This window comes from Alligator sinensis, unplaced genomic scaffold (genome assembly GCF_000455745.1).
Source record: "Alligator sinensis unplaced genomic scaffold, ASM45574v1 scaffold169_2, whole genome shotgun sequence".
Classification (NCBI taxonomy): domain Eukaryota; kingdom Metazoa; phylum Chordata; order Crocodylia; family Alligatoridae; genus Alligator; species Alligator sinensis.
Window position 1 is genome coordinate 407,512 of NW_005842077.1, and position 17,763 is coordinate 425,274.

General features: G+C 37.4%; 1 protein-coding gene across 4 annotated transcripts in view; it reads right to left on the reverse strand.

Annotated features, from left to right (window-relative positions):
* Window positions 1-17,763, reverse strand: part of ARHGAP10 (Rho GTPase activating protein 10) — a 221,633-nt gene that overhangs the window by 83,470 nt on the left and 120,400 nt on the right. For all 4 annotated transcript variants that reach the window (XM_006023709.3, XM_025204307.1, XM_006023708.3 and 1 more), the window contains exons 13-16: window positions 16,727-16,792; window positions 11,147-11,221; window positions 5,368-5,455; window positions 3,281-3,339 (exon numbers count right to left, since the gene is read on the reverse strand). In XM_006023709.3, the coding sequence (XP_006023771.1) occupies window positions 3,281-3,339; window positions 5,368-5,455; window positions 11,147-11,221; window positions 16,727-16,792 (288 nt within the window). The remainder of the gene's footprint in view (window positions 1-3,280; window positions 3,340-5,367; window positions 5,456-11,146; window positions 11,222-16,726; window positions 16,793-17,763) is intronic.

Here is a 17,763-nt window from a genome sequence, read left to right on the forward strand (position 1 = left end):
TCCTTATCCTTTTAGCATCATTTATTAATTATCATCATCATTTACATCCAGTTTTGTAAGTGCTAGACAACTGGTGACATTGCATCTAAACACCCTGCATCAGCAACTGCACAGGATAACATTCAAGGGGGACTAACAGGCTCCAAAGTGATAACACCTAAAAAGAAAAAAAAAATAATCCTAGTTGGATTGCACTGCTGAGTTAGATTATCAACATAAAGGATTCTTGGCATCAGCTATGTCCTTTACTGGGTGTAGTTAGTTAGTAAATCTGAGTGTAAACAACAAATGGATTCCTTGAGGATAGCCAGGGGAAGAAATCATTTTGGCTACATAGGCTTATATATTAAATAGATGAGAGCAGGGTTCTAAAAAGCTGAGAAGTAAATCAGCTTCTTTCTATTTTTCATAACTTGATAAAATAGAACAATCAAGTTTAAAGAATGACTAGCCGTAAAATGCCTGTAAGACCTCCCTTTGTGTCAGAAAGTACCGAAGGTAAGAAACAATACAGAAAAGCATGAGGAGCCATAGGAAATAATATGAAACAGGAAGTTCTGACACTATCATCATTGTCAAACACTAGCTGTGATAGAACTAGGGTTACCATATTTCCAGTTCCAAAAAAGAGGACATCTGTTGCATGCCCTGGAGGAGTGGGGGTAGAGGTGGGGAGGGGGAGGTATATGATTGTGAGTGCCCTGGCCCTGCCCATTCTGTTGACCCTCAATCCCAAGGCACAGCCCCCCCCCAACCCTGCTGCTACAACTCACTCCAGACCCGGAGACCCCTGGCCTTGCCAGAGCCCCTCATTCCAAATCCACAGTCCCCTGCCCCCCTGGGCCACGCTGGAGTCCCTCACTCCAGACCCGCAGCCCTGTCCCATACTCCTGACAGTCCCCCGCCCCACCCTTCCAAGCCAAAGCCCCTTGGTCCCCTATCTCCCAGCTGCCCCACCCATGCAACCCTTATTCCCCACAGTGGGCTACTGCCTACAACCCAGCCCCCTCTACAAGTTGCAGTCCCCATGGTGATCAGATGCTGCTGCAAGAGAAATAAATGAAAAAGGCATGTGCTAGGATCCTTGGGACCTCTCCTCTGCCACCAGGCAGCCCTGCAGCTCCCTGCTGCCCCTGAAGGGCCTGGCCCCGCTTCTCCACCTCTCCTCTCCTGCCCTGCTGCAGCCCCAGCACCTGGTCAGCTTCTCCCAGTGCCGACAGGCACCCGCTCCCTCACACAGCTGAGCTGACCAAAATCCTGGACATTTGATCCTATTTAAAACAAAAAAATGACCAGATGGAGATCAGAGGACCCAAAAAGAGGACAAGTCCAGGAAAACCAAGACATATGGTAACCCTAGATAGAATTGCTTTTATACTAAATACTTATTTATTAGATGGTTCCTTTTCTAGGTTTAAAAATATGTTTGTAGAGAACATGCTTAGTCATAATTCACCAGGGAAAAAATGTTACCAGAAGGCAAATCAAAATTCAGGGGCAATCCTAATAAGCCTATCAAAATTCAGGGGCACCAGGTTGTAATGCCAGGGAAAGAAATCTTGCCAAGATTTTGTACAATCCTGACTCTAGTGTAGTGTTATTATCGAATCATAGAAAATTAGGGTTGGAAGGGACCTTAGGAGGTCATCTAGTCCAACCCCCATCAACTGAACTGTATGTAACAGTCAAAGACTGACTACATAGTTACAATCAGTATTGTTAGTGTTTAAAATTACAGATGCAAACCATTTTTACTAAACACCCTCAAAATATTCCTTACACTCTGCTTTTCTACTCAAGATTACAAAGACAATTTGAAAACCTGTTTTTTAAAACTTTAATAGCCAAAGTTCATTGGGTGAGTTTCTCCCCTTTATTTTTCAAATTCATCCCTTCAACTAAACTGTTAGCATATTTGGATCTAGGACCTGGACCCTTGTTTCCCTAAAACTCTTCAGCTTTTTCACGTGCACTACTGAAATGGAGGAAGAGAAAATACATGCCAAAACTACTGTCATATTGTTATGACCTATGAGTAAAATAAATTAATTGAATCCAATCTTACATGACTGTGTAAATACATATTATTTAGGTAAGTATCTTGAATGTTACAAATTGGCCTCAGTGATATTTTATGGCTGTTTCACAAGACCTATATCAACTGAGTTCGGAATATTTCCTTTTTAATGTTATGACTTCTGAGCTTTACAAGAGATCTAATTTTATCAATGACCACAAATAAGCAAGCAGACAGACATACGCTCTCATTTTGTAACTCTAAAGACAGTAAAAGCTTTATTTTTCTCTAAGTGTTAAAGCACTCTAGTAAAGAAGAGAAACCTGAATTCTGCTATTTGATGCCAGTTATAATAGCAGGCCAACAAGATAAAATAATTGTCCTCAAAATTTACTTTAATTTTTCTTCCCATGGATTGTCAGAAGTGCCACAAGCTAGAAAGCAGATCAGTTAAACATTTGTTTGATATTTTGCCAAAACCTTTTTCTTCTTATACAATTTCTGCTCAAAGAATTCTATTTACATTAGATATCATACAGCTGAAGTATAACTGCTGTTCTACCTTCTCTTTAACTGCAACAGTTTAATTCGGTCTGTATGTTCCCTTTTTCTAGTGATACATGAGAAAACTTCAGCTGGCTTGAATACAGACCTCACAGGGAGATGGCACTAAAAACAAGAGTCAGGAGTCATCACTTTTATGATCCAGGGGCTTGTATGGTTTTTCTTTAGCATAGTGTTCTACTAAACTTATTTTTTTTTAAAGTGATTAGATGGATTGTGACTAGAGGATATGAAAATTTAACCAACCTGAACTACTGTAGGGGGTTCTACTGTGCTGTATAGAAAATGTTCACTATGATATAACCAGTCAAACAGGAAGAAAAACAACTCCAATTCAAACTTATATTTTCATATAAAAATAAATACACAGTGAAAGGTACTAAGTCAAAGCCAACTTTGTCCAACTGAAATTATCAATATGCTGTGCATTTCAGATTTCTGTACTTTTAAAAAAATTACTCCATGTGTTGAACCAAATTATGGCACCTATGGTATATTTATATATTATTTCATACAATAGTCTTACTTCCATGTAAAAAAAATCCCAGTTATCTTTTATACCTATTTCTTTCTTACTTAGTTGAAATAAGCATTTGTCCCTGAAACTGCATTTGCAGCATCTGTTCCTGAACCACAATAGTGCTATCATAAAAAAAAACAAAAAACATCATTCTATTTGAACTCGAGTCAAATATTTACTGGCAGGAACGATGAACTCTCCATGCAACTCGTACGTCATTAGAGGCTCTGGAAGGCTTCTGTAAGACAAAAATGACATGGAATCACCAAATACAGTAAGTTCACATAGGTTCATTCCTATTTGTATTTCTGCTGAGCAGGAAAGCCCTTCAAAAATACTGATGTGTTACCTTTCCACTGGGAACAGCCCTTTTTAGGGTCAACTCACAAACTGCAATGATTTGCAGCACACATGGAAATGGTGCGACATTAAGCTCACAATCTAGGGAAAACAAGACTAAACAAACTTTAAATTCCATCAGATGAAGTGAACCCTCTAATACAAAATAAATGCCTTCCACAGATCTTGAAATTAAGAAATCATAGGGATGCTGTATACCTCATCCCTTTTTTATTTTCTTTTAAAACTGTAAAAATAAGGAAGTGTGACAGAACTGATTTGTAAAAAACCCCGCCCCCCCACCTCAAGTGGGTTTATCCACTTAACATGCTTCTTCTTTGTTCCTGGGATATTCAAAGAGCAGGATCATGATTTTCTTTAATGTTCTTATACACAAGACTCACAGCTTTCTTGTGAATTTATGTAACTATAGAGTGATCACAAACAGTTATTTGCAATTCTTTTATATTTTCTCCACTGGTGAATCGTGACTGGTCAGATAAATGGCAACACTGATATGGAACCTGAGGTACTTAAACTTTAGGTTATTTTGGGGACTAGACTTTGCAAGATGCACCACTGGAAAAGTTAGGCCCCTTGCAAAGATCAGGCTAAATACTCAGAATTACTAGTAAAAATTTTAGCTCTCAAGAAAAAACCTTTATTACATAAAAATAATCACAGAACAATATGGGAAACAGATTAAACCTCCCTCATTTTCTGGGCTGACTTTCTGAGGTTTTTAAATTATTGTAATACATAAAATGATTTTATACTTTGGACAGGCAATTTTAATCTTACGCATGTGAACAATTTTTTTTCCTCCTATCTATCTATATCAGTGCTTCTCAACTTTTTTGTACCAGGACCCATTTGTAAACATTGATGGCCAGTCCTGACCCAGTGCCCCCTTTCAAGCCACTGCCCCCAGGCCCCAGCCCCCCAGTGTAGGTGGGGGGGGGGGGAAGGCGCCCCTTTGGGGGGCCCCCAGCAGCTCCTTGCAGGCTAGAACTCTGACAGCTTGCAAGGGAAAAGCCACAGTTTCCCATGTTTTTCTCCTTTAAAGGAGAATCCATTTTTAAAGTCTGTTTGTGACTCTTTCATATATTCTTGCAAAGCATTTTGGGTTGAGAAACACCGATCTATACTTAAAATCTTAAGATTAATACTCCAGAGTTCCCACATATTTTCAGATACCTATGCTGGCAGTAGATGAAACCTTATTTTCACTAACTTACGTTTTTAAAAGAGCAATTTACTTTTTCCACATGCACTCATTTAGTTTTAAGTTAAAAAAAAAAATCCATGCTGTGCTAATATGAAACCATAATGGGCTAACAAAAAGTTGTATGCTGTGAATTACAAAAAACATAAAACTTAATACAAAGTCAGATTGGTTACAGAACTGATCCAACACTCTTAAAACTATATCCACCCCGCCCCCCGATTCTATCTGGGAAACAAGAGAGAAAAAATGACAATATATAAACGTTGGCCAAATTCTTCAAGTTTCAAAATGCTAACAATTTCAGATTTCTGCATTTTAAAAATATTTTCATTCATTTCTCCCCCTTGGGGTTTACCAAAATAAAAAAGTAAAGTAAAGGGTTTACAAACAATATAACCTGATTTTAAATAGCAACTTTTGTAAGAATGACCAACTCTGAAGAGGGAAGCCAAACATTTAGGCATCTATCACACCTAAACTTTAAGTTGTGTCACTAATCTTAACACACTCTTCATGAAAGTATGAAGCTTTTCCTCCTAAGGCATAAAAAAACCAGTGCCTTAAATACATATGTGGGATTGACATGCAGTGTGGACTTTTGTCTAAACAACAGTAAAAGCAAATGATCAAAACAGTAACACAGCTCCAGGCTACACCAATTAGAGTTCAATTATGAATAGTTAACAAATATAAGCTTGCCTCAAGTACTGCTTCATAGCACTAGTAATCGTCTTCACTTCCCACTCGACAGAATTTTCCAAATCAACTTCATTGCAGGTTTTTGCATCTGCAAAGTGATCAAAGGGGGGAGAAAAAAATCTAAATCTGCACATATATTAAAGCTGGTATTAATCTAAGTCATGGGACAGCATATGTATGTTTGAAGTCAGACAACAATAATACAATATTGAAAAGATGCAATCAAGTGCAAGACCCAACGCAGGTATAAATCAAATTTAAAGTAGATTATTCAGAAATATATTGTCTTTATTATTAAAATAGAAGTTGAATTCAGCATCAGAGGTATACCCCAATCTTATATTTTTGTGCACTGTTCAAACTATTTCACTGATCATTCTTTCCTCAACTGTATGCTACCGCTCCAAGTTATTTATGGACATTGGTATTTCCAGGCTCTCCTATTTAGAAGAGCCAAGATGCCTTCTGTAAGGAGAGAATTGCAAAGAGACATAAATCACAAAATCAATGGGGGGAGGGGGAAAAGGGAAATCTTAAGTGACAGTTTTGGGGAGAGCAGGGGAAGCAGCGATATTTTATTTTTTTCCCCTCGTTACATTAAATCAAAGTATGCTGAGAAAAAATTTCAGATACTTTTAAATAGATTTGTTTTAAGGATCTAATTTGATCCTTGGTGCTTTAGTGCAAAAACATTGAGCATCTACTACATGATGCTGCTTGCTGCCATTAGGAAATGATGGAAGTGAAAAAGCATAAGATAAGAGTTTTCTGTTGGTAAACAGTCCCTACAATTTAAGTCAGATGTATGTCTCTTGAATGTTTTTTTTACAGTGTTCCAGCGGAAAGACAAAGGCTTTTGCTTTTTGACAATTTTGTCATTCCACACAATATCCGTGATCTTTTTTATGTTTAGTTATTACTAAGCTAATAAAATAGGGTTGATGAAATTGAGCTCTTATGAAGACTTATGACCAAGTTGGGCAGATCCAGGATTGCAGTAAAGGAGATGCAGCCACATCCACTTTGGCAGTGGGGGTGGGCACAAGAAGTGAAGAGACACATAGCCAAAGGGGACGTGGCTACAGTCCTTTGCTGTGATCCCGAGGGTGCCACTGAGCTCTTGGCAGCTCCTGGTGGGAAGTCTACATATGATCTCTGAGCTCACCAGTGCAGGGTCTGCCCAGATCCTGCTTTCAAGCAACTCCAGGACTTGCTGGTCATCTTTCCACCCTCCCACTAATTGAGCAGCCAGGAAAGGAGAAAATGGGATGAGAAGCAGAAGCATGGACCTATGGAGCTGCATTGCTACCAGCTGCTTCTCCCTCCCTCCCCCTGTTGTGCTGAATTCAGAGGGGGATGGAAGAAGGGAGGGGAAGAGCAAAGAGAAGTAGATACTCCAGGCAGAGCCCAAACCAAGTAGTGGCAAGCTCATAGTGCTCCCAGAGCTCACTGTGCATACAGCACACAGTCAAAGGCGGGGTGGGGGACGACGACAGGGACCAGCTGGATCCCCTGGATCTACCTTTGATGCCTGTGAATATAAAAAGAAGCAAGACAACATACTGCCACTTCCCAGCAATTTTAAAATTTAAAATCAAGTCTCAGAGCTTTAGAACAGGAAGTGATGGCTATTTCACAGCCAAAACATCACACGTACATAGACAAATTACCCGAGGTGTCTTGTGACTTTAAGCACTTTCAGCATCTTTTGATTACAGAAGCTGACAGAAACATGAAGTAAAATACAACGATAGTAATTGACACTGATTACATTTTGATCAGTTTGTACAAATCAGAACTCATTTGTTACTGTGCTCATCAGACAAACGACAGATACATGTGAAAAATCAAATTAGGCACCCTGATTAAAGGTGCAGTCCTTTCTAACTGGGACTAAATAATTCTGTTCTAAAAGCTGTGCCAACCAATTATTTCTGTAACTGAATATTCCCTCTCATTAAATGAATTATTTAAATCTCATTTTAAAATACAAGTCAGATAACGTTTTCTATCAATTTGCTATGAGCCAAACACCATCCAAAAACCTGAAGTCTGTCTAAATGAAATCTTTCCTTTTCTTTTCTTTTTTTTTTTTTAATGTGCTATATTCCTCTGTTCTCTGAGATCACATTCTTTCCACTGAGAAGGAAACCTTTCTGCTAACTTCATGGAATAAAAAGCAGCTGTCACATCAGAAACTAATAACTCTATAGAGACTTTGTTAGCAATCCACTATTAAATCTTCACTGTTTTCAAATAACTCCTCAATCATCATTGATTCTCCTTTGCAATCAGAAGATGCACTTGGTTCAGTGCAATTTGTTAGTGACATATTTGGAATTCAGACTTAAACATTTTTCAGAAAATCCTGCTTAATTAAAAGATATTTTTCGTCATGCAAGAAAATGCTGGGAAAGGATTTAATTACTAACCCCTGCCGCACTGGAACCTTTTAAGAATACCCTCCTATTAAGTCTACCTCAAAAAATACACAACATGAATGAGAATGAGATTTAAGGCATTTTTTCTTGATGTTCACTCTGACTGTTGCCTTATCAGTCATATTTGGCTGTTACCACTCTACTTTTTCTGAATATTTAAGGACACACTTGGCAAAAGGGCCTCAACAGCATTTCTAAACTGGTACCAGCACTTGTGCACAAACCACTATTTGTCAATGCAACAACTACTTTTTCATGCAAGAACAGCATGTGCAGATGCAAATATTTACATACGCACAAATAACTTGTCAGCAAACCATTTTTGAAAATCCAAAGTCTTCTCCTAATATTTCTGGCATGATGGGAATAGGGCTTATAAAACCAGCATGTCTCACTAGGTGCTAGGTTATAAGAAGCAGGTTTGTTTCTGTTTTAGAGTTTAAAAAAAGACTATTGAGCAAGTTTAAATGGATATCATATATAAAAAAAGGGCAAAACAAAGAATTCAGTGTTGAAGCCCTGACCGCTTTTTACATTAAAAGGTAGATGTTCTCCAAAATTCTTTTCTATGAAATGCAACACTTTTCATTTTTTACGGTTATCAGTGTCAGAAGCTGAACGGGAAGCCACCATTAGAATATTCAAGCCGTTAACAGCCCCCTCATCATGAAGCAATCATTTCATGAAAACTGGCCTATATTTTACATACAACAAACATAACAGCACATTGTTTATTTTGCTGATTATATGAAAAGTAAGTGGCCCCTAGAGCATATTTGAGCGTTCTAGAGGCTGATAGTGTGTTCTGAATAGCTTATGATACCTTTGAAGTTGTGATTATTGTTCTTTAGAATAAATTAAGGAATTAAATTCATATACATTTCAGGGGAAAGGGAGAGAGTTGTTTACAAAGTATTTTTGTTATCCAAATTTAAAATGAGATGATGTTTAGAAGTCAGGTCACCACAGCACTGTGCAAGTTATAGGCAAATTCAAATTATAAGTTAATTATGAACTTTCTCCACTTCTACATAATGGTATGAACGTTTGCTTTAACCTAATTTTATAATGGGTCAGGCCCAATTACACAAATTTTCACTTGGACAGATGGGAGGCTTTGTGTGCCTAACATATTGTAGAAGCAGGACCATAATTTGGGTCTTTCTATCAACATGCTCTCCTCACCTCTCCCTCTGATTCCAGAATATTTTTCAAAGAGAGACAAGAGCTATATGCAAGCTCTTTGACTAACATTTGGAAGTTCAACTCATTCTCTTTGCACTCCAGACCACTCAAATTTGGTAGCTCATGGTAATTAAAAAGTAGCTCAAGCTCACTTCGGAATCTTATTAAAGAAATAATATAAAAGTTTTAGATTAATCCAATTTCAGTTTTGTTACTTTTAGCAAAACTAGAAGGAGCTTTTTATCTCAAAGAATATATAAGAAGCTTTATTACTCAATCAGATATTTTGTATTCTTCCATAATGCTGAATAAAAAAGAAATTCTTCTCAATTCTTACATGAGAATAGAGTCAAAATGTACATATACCTTCTGGCTGTACTGTAACTATTTTCTATTCAGTGTTTCTCTGTCTTGATACCAGTGTAATCTTCTGATTCCAAATGATTATGTGAAACTTGGAAATGAGCAAAAAAAAGTGTTTCTAATTTTAAAATTAAGTAAAAGCAGATGCTGGAATCCCCATTAAATTCTTCCAGCTGCTACTGAACCACTGGCAACCTGAATCTATTTCATTTGGATACCACTAATGGTAAAGAGGAAAATATGATGGCCAAAACTGCACACCCAAGCTAAATGAGCGAACAGAAAAAACAAAAGATAGCCAATGACAGCAAATGCATTCTAATAAGGTTCTTTGACCAATGACAGATAATCCTTCCTGTGGTTAATGGCTAAAATGGGATATTGATTATTAAGTCTTCAATTCCTAAGCAGATAACCAGTCATCAGAATCAGTTGCATGCCAGTTATTTATTGTTAATGTTATTATTAATTTTGGTTTATCTTTCTTAACATTGTCTTCTTGCTACAATGCTTTATGAAGCAGACAGGTTTATGCGCATTGACTGACTACCTCAGCATACAGTTAATATTGATTAAAGTAAGATATCATATAAATTAATATTTAGCAAGGTCATTATGACGGATTGATATGACATACAGGTCCTCAAGCCTGATGTCGTATCACTCCTGAAGAGACAGCCTGTAAAAAAAGTCTTACAGGTGGCACTGAATTGACAGCAGTATATAATATAAAAGCGCTTTGTCATTCACATAATGTCTGGGGTAATGAAATGAATTCACTTTCTGGTTTCCTCTAGTTTGCAGTGCCAAAGAACACTGTGTTATCAGCACAGATGGAGCATGCATGGTTCTGGAGAAGAGCCTGGTGCAAACTGCAAACAAGCTTCTCTGCATACCAATGAATCCCTGAGAATCAGACCCTTGCTGTCAAGTGACAGGTTTGCAAGCTCTATAAAAACGAACTAATCCCAGTGGTCTTGTCTGACTGCATGCACTTCCAGTGCTCAAGACAAGAATTTGTAAATGTTGCACATCATGCAGTCATGGCTACTGCTTTGATGAGAGATTCTAAGCTGGTGAAAGAATCCCACCAGGTGCCAATACTTTTCTAGGGGGCAGTAGAGTGGCAAAAGATGTAGCTAAACAAGCATCAGGTTCCTCAGAAGGAAATATATATTACACACACACAACCTTCCCGAACTTGTGTAACTTAAACTGCTTGAGGCATGTTTACACTAGTAAAACTGCATTTGTACTAGAGTTTATATTCATATTTGTGAATACATATTATACAGACACACACAGAGTCAGGTGTGATTTTTACACACACACACTAAACATGTCTATAAATCAAATCAAACCCTAACAACTGTGCTAGCATAAAAATAGAATGTAGACCATACTTAAGTTGCTTAAAGGAAAACTAGGAACAGGAAGATATAGTACGGAGAGTCTCTTATCCCTAACTTGTATAGACATTTTCTTCAAAAGCCAGATTCTTTTAACCATCTGACACTACACCCATGATTTGTTCCAGTATATTCTTTTGGCTGTTTCCTTGGTTTACACTAACAGCTAAGTCTTTATACATTCCTTATCCGGGTGGTCACAGTGAGTGCTGAATGGGACATTTATCCATGAGTAGGACTAACTCACTTTTCCCGAAATGAAGAATATGCAAAATACATATTACATAAGATATTAACAGTGAATTATTAACATTAAAATTAGAATAGCCATGAATATAAATCACAATATAGTAAAAAAATATTATAAGATAAGAGGCGTACCCATCAACAAATTCAGAAGTCTCTGGACCTTAGAACTCACCCCTACAACTCTGTACAATCCTTGGTCATTAATACCTATTAGGCAAGGAAAAAAAAATAAATGAAGGTCAGCTACTGCATTAAGGTATATAGGAAAATAAATTAAAGCTTTAAAATCTTTCCCCAGCTATCCTCAGAGTCCTTTTTTAGCCAAGATTACAAAAAAAGGATTTGCTGAAGGCCAAAAACAGTTACCTGCTATCTGTTTGCTGACCATCCATGTGTTAAAGATAAACAAATCTTAAGTTATATTTTGGTCAACAGGATTACCCTATTAGGACATTTCTGACAGACATTTTTTTCCCCTGTTTGCCTATAAGTAACTAAGGACAAAGAAGGTTTTTTAAAAGATAACTGTTTGTTCTCATTTACTTAAGAAGAAATCATCCAGTCTAAGCATTTCCTTATTCACATTCTGACAGAAACAGACCCAGCAAATGATAAATTGTCATTTCTTCCTTTAGTTAAATTTTACCCTTTCCCTGATGAATGAAAAGATTTGGGGGAAAAAGAGGAACCAGATCTTTTCCCAACATTTCAAACTAAAGCTGCTTTTTTCTGTGTGCATACTTGGGTGCAAGTTGTATATTCCAAGTACAAGGTATCAATCCAACCCACTGCGCTCCCCATGCTAGGTACACCCAGAAGGATTCAACCCAAGACACTGTAGTCAGTACTTCCTATGTAAGCAGGACACAACACCTGTAAAAGCTAGAAATAAGTACTAAATGTTCATAAAAAGAATTAAAGAAAAAAGGTAAGGTCTGTCTGAATCACTCTGCTGTTGCACTCTTTCATCATACGCTTTGTTAGAAATCAGTTTCAACTTATTGAAATATAGTGTTGACACTAAATAAGGCCTTTGTGCACTAGTGCAATTAAAGCAAACAAAAATAAACACCTCTATTACCTGTGTTCAGATGGACCTAGAAATACTAAAATACCACAAAATCGGAATAATATGAAAAAAATCTTTAAAATTAAATTATTTAAGAATACAGCATACAGAAAGAAAACTTGTAGAGAACTTCCAGATTCAACAACAGATGGTTCCAACACAGAGAAAAAGAAAAAGAAAGCCAAGTAGAACTACTCAAATAATGGAAAGTTTATTCCTGAATAAGTATAGGATGCACTATCCAAAAATTCATTTGCATTATTCATAACAAATATTATTCTTAATGAATTACTCAACCAGCTGCATAAATGAGACATACCACCACTATCCTGTTATACTCAATATTAGTATCTTGAATTCTGCAAAGTAAAACATTCTGCTTCTAAGTTTACATCCTCTTCTTCTTGGCCTTATTTCTCAATTGCAGGATAACCATAGTAGAAATAGATGAACTTCCTAGAGAAGTCTGCTATTATAGAAGTATATTTAATTGTATTAGTGGGCAGAATTAAAAAGTAGGCTGTAAACTAATGTTATTATAAAGTAAATTTACCAAAACTCAGAAAGATTACAAAAAAAAGACTGTCAATCTCCTTCCACTAGATTTTCCAGTGGGTCACATTATTAAAAGCATAAGGTCTTCAGACAGTTTATATTGTATAACTTAGAAAACTGCCAGCACTAATACAGAGTAAGATTTTCTGATCCACCCTAAAGCAGGAAGTACCGGCAATTTAGGGTTATTGAGGAGCATGTGAAGGGAAGGGCAACTCTTGCTTCAATTTCCCATGTGTTTCTTTGAGATCTTTAGTGCAAAGATAATCTTTGACAGGAACACCAAATTTCATGAGGCTCTGCCAAACTGCACCAGGCCTTTTGCAGGATGATTCATCATTAGTTTTAGTGCTGCAGAACAAGCCTTTTGCATAGCACACAAGAATCTAAGAAAAAGCTGAAGAAACATTCTTACAATCAAATGTATCTTACTGCTTTTTGCTCATCTCAGAAGATCAAGCTCTCAGATTGTGTATTGATTTTCTGCATTGCTAACATTAAAACTAATAAGAACAAAATTGTGCTGACTCAAACTGTTGGTACCTTAAGTTTAAGGATTTAAAAATAATTTAGGCCAAACCTCAGCAACTCATTGCTCAGTATTAAAACAGTTGTGCAGCTGTGAATGTGTCTGAAGTGACAGTGGCATTGAAACCAGAAAGTTACTTGAGTTATTGAGCAATAATCATCATTCGGTGCTGGTAATTACTATCAGATAATTGATCCAGTTAAAATGACTCAACCGAAAAGAAGCAGAGTTAATTGCTAATGCAAAATGAGGTGTGCAGAGGGGAATTAATACTTCAGTACAGTCCTTACCTTTTAATTAAATTTTAAATAAAACATTACACATAAAAACAGTTGGAAATTATGTTATTTCTGATCTATTCTATGAGAGCCACAGAAGTCAGACTGATAGCTGTGGAAGAGGTTTCCCTAAACACTGAGGGATTCACAAGATGATTCTTTTTAGATTAATGGCTTATTGCTGATTAAAAATTAAAAGTCTGACTGGTTCACCAAACAGAAGTGGCCCTCAAACCAAGCAGCCCAAGCTGCTTTAAGTGCTGCAAGGTTTCTTAGTACATATTCTGATTCTCTTTGTGTTTACACAAGTTAGAGGTGACTAGCACTCAGATACCAGAGCCTGGCATGGCAGCCAATTTGTTAGACATGCCTACAAATAATAAGTATAAGCCGAAACTACAGTCTCAAAATTACACTGTAGCAGGCAGAATATGTCCACTAAGCAAGTATGGCTTAAGGTTTATAGCTGACGTAGGCTTTTAATAGAGCTACAGAAATCACTTATTTTATGTCCAATTACATGGTACAGAAGTGATCACTCATGCACGTTCACAATTCAAGGTAATATCAGGTTGTTTCCGTGGGAAGGCTCTCTATTTTCTTCCCCCCAGTTAAACAGAAACAGTCTTACCTAGGAAAAAACTGGGATGACAGCTCACTACTGCCATCTGCCTCTACACCTTGAAATAGCTGCTGCTGCGAAACTAATATTAAGTGAAATGTTATTCATCCTTACGAATGGCACTTTAGAGAATGCCAACTTTGCCATTATACACCAACACATCTAGCTGTTACCCCTGGAATTAACTGCACTCAGGTAAATCTCATGCATTACTCACTGAGGTACAGAAATGTAAATCTAAATGGAATAATAAAATCAGAACCTTGAGCCTTGCACTTGTATACAGTGCCTGAGTATAAATCCCACTAGATTTGTGTGTTGAGTGAAAATAATGGGTCTGAGGAGTTAAAAATACAATTTTAAAATGTTGGTTAGGTAACTCTATTTTTCCAGTCCAATAAATAAAGGCTACAGTCATAGCCTCTCAGGAAAAATATTTAAGAATTCCAGTCCACTAGCAAATATGATTTTTAAGTCATATACAGTATTTGGTTTTTCTATTCATTCAAAATGAATAATTTTTCTCAGTTTTATAAAAATGAACACAACTGAGAAAATCATCCAGCCATTGACAAGTTTATGTTCAATATCTGTTATCCTTTTCTTCTCTCTCTGAATACCAGAGTTTTTCTGCTATGACATGACAAGACTATTCTCAGTTTCCACCCACACTAGACTGTCCTCTCTTTCCACCCACACCAACCTCACACCCATTATGATTAAGAGAGATAAAAACATGGCATACAGACACAGACTCTGAAAAGGCATCTGTCCTCTATTTTCTTCTATTGAATATAACGTGCTCTTGACAATGTACTGCAAAAGTAAAATAATCACAGTAGAAGTTGTTGTAAGAGCAAATATTGTATATTTTCCTACCTAGGCATAAAATCTGGAGGCCTGTAGGATATCAAACTTTCCTCAGTGCACAGCTCATGTTATTACACAAGTGCACCAAGGAGACTTGTCCAAACAGCATCCTCTCCTAACACCTGGATAGCTCAGCAGACATCACTGGGTGTAAGAGAGCAGAAATTAATCTTGTCTCCCTAGGAATGATTCTGCAAACTATGTGCAAAAAACAAGATTTAAAAAAATAGCTTATGTTCATTCTCAGTAACTAGAAACAAAGACAGCTTTGTGAGAGTACAAAGGATAGTGGACATGATGTCTTCAGTTCCCTCCCACATGTGGCAACCCTATGTCTGCCTCATTTTGCCTGACCTCAACAGCTATTTTGGGTTTTAAAAAAATCACTCTTTCATAGGTTTGGTTTTGTTCCTCTTCCCTCCCCATTTTTCCCCCAAAATGTTGTGCCAGACAGAGCAACATTCACACTTTCACATATAAGCAAGACCACATAACTATTAGAAATGTGGTGCACTGCTCTGCTTACAATACCTCAAAGACCTACAGTTCCTGTAGGGTAAGAAACCAGTCTTTTGGTCCTCTTTTGAATTTACATTTTGATACAGTCTTCAGGTACATAACTGCATACTCTCTTTTCCATAAGATTTTGGCCCCATTCATTGTACAGGACAGACCTGTTTTAGGAATGAATCAGGTTTTTGTAGTGAAGGAGCTGGCTTTTTGTGTGCTTTATTTGTGATATGTCCTAACTCAAACACAAAAGAGCCTAGATTTATGTGACTGATATAAAGCAGATACTGGTAATTTGACAGATATCTGAAAGCCCAGAAAACCCAAAAGTGTCAACTCAAATCTAATCTAATCTGAATTTATTCACAAATCTGTCAGACTGAACTGATGTAAATAGAGTCCAAGTATAAAAGACTTCTCAGATTTTTCTTTGCTATTCATGGTTAAGTCCCCAACATTTTGGAACTACTTGTATTGATCAATTATATTGTATTCTAATCTGTACAGGTGGAAGATTTTGCCTAATAAGACCTTGCATTCATTGCAAATAACTGAACTACTATTTTATCCCACTATATCTTCTAAACTAGAAATGTGGCATACAAACAAAAGTTATCACTGTTGTCCTCTGTACAACATCTGGTCACTGGATAATTAAAACAACCAACTCCAGCACAATCATATGTCTAAATTCCCCTTCAGGAGTAGAAGCTCTGAAACATTTAGATTGAAAGAAAAGCTCACACCCTGAAATTCCAAACCTTTTCAAAAGGGGGACAAACAGTACTAAAGTTTCCATTTTAATTTAATCTTTTCTTAAAAAGGAAAAGCTTTACCAATAATAGTTTGTTTCACTTTCCAGCCTAGCTAGACATTTTTCTTCTTGAAAGTCAAATCTAAATAAACCTTTAAAAACACAAAAATCCTCATGAGGCATATGTGAAATGAATATATTAAATGTGTGACAGTCGGGCTTAAATGCAGAACAAGAAACTGGAATCACATACATCTTTGGTGATAGATCAGCAACAACTGGCCAATATCAACAGTTCTTTGAGAGGAAGTGTCCCTTGGTCCTGGGCTAAATTGAGAATTAAGTCGCACACAAGGCTGAGCAGAAGCAAGCTCCAGCCTGTTTCTGATCTCCCAGCTGCTGCTATTCCTAATGGTGGGTATAATGAGACTAGCATCCATTACATACACTTTCCTTACCTCCGACCCCCGCCCACTCCCACTTTCTCCCAGTCCTAAGACATTCATTCATTCTTTCATGTGTTACCTCGTGTTTCAATGGCACTGATGCATTTTCTAATAATTGTGAAACCTATCTTATCCAACTGCGCACCTACAAAATAAAAAAAAAGAAAAAACATTCTGAGAAATTTTTCAGCACAATTAAGTATACAGCTCATAAAAAGTGAGGGTTGGAAGGGACCTCAGGAGGTCATCTAGTCCAACCCACTGCTCAAAGCAGCAGCATCCACAACTAGATCATCCCATTTCATCATCCCAGTTCATTTTCTTACAAGGCTTTCCACATTTTTATATTTGTAAAGGCTCGACTCACATGTAGGGCACCTATATATGTGCCAGATATCTGCTCTGACATGTGCTGAATACATCTGTCACATGTATTCAACGTCCCAAGTTTCAAAATGGCTGCGGGGGCTCCTTAACTAAAGCTCGTCAAATGAGATTTAGTTAAAGCGCTCCCACCGCCATTTTGAAGCATAGGCTGCTGAATACACATAACACTGCAGGCACTTAATTAGAGTAGCTCCATTTTTAAAGATATATATATATATGCATTATTTCACAGCAGCTGCCAAACAGATTACACAATCTATGAATACATCAGTGTTTTGTAACACTTGAGGCCCAAGTTTCTTTGCAGCCCTCTCAGGGGCAGGGTAGGGTTTGAACCTATGTCAAACTTCCCAGCATAGCGCTTTAACTACTCGGCTATAGTTCAGGCACTCCCCTTTCCAAACCTTCCTCTTAAGGCTAGACCCCTGAGCAATCAAGACTGAGAGATATGTGAGATCAGAAGGAAGAGACAAAGCTAGGTGGCTTGTAGTTCAGCAACATGGATGTTGCACTGGTGGGAAAAAGGGCCCGGTGTTCTAGCCTGGATCCTTGTTCACAATAAGGCAGTAAGTTCCACACTGCTCGTCATCCATTTTATTTACTGAATACTGAATGAGAGGGTCAGTGGTCCAACTTCAAAAGAAATGCTGGAGAGGGGACTGGATAATGCCTGAGCTATGGCCGGATGGTTGCAGCACAGCCCTGGAAAGTCAAGAGAAACAGGAATGC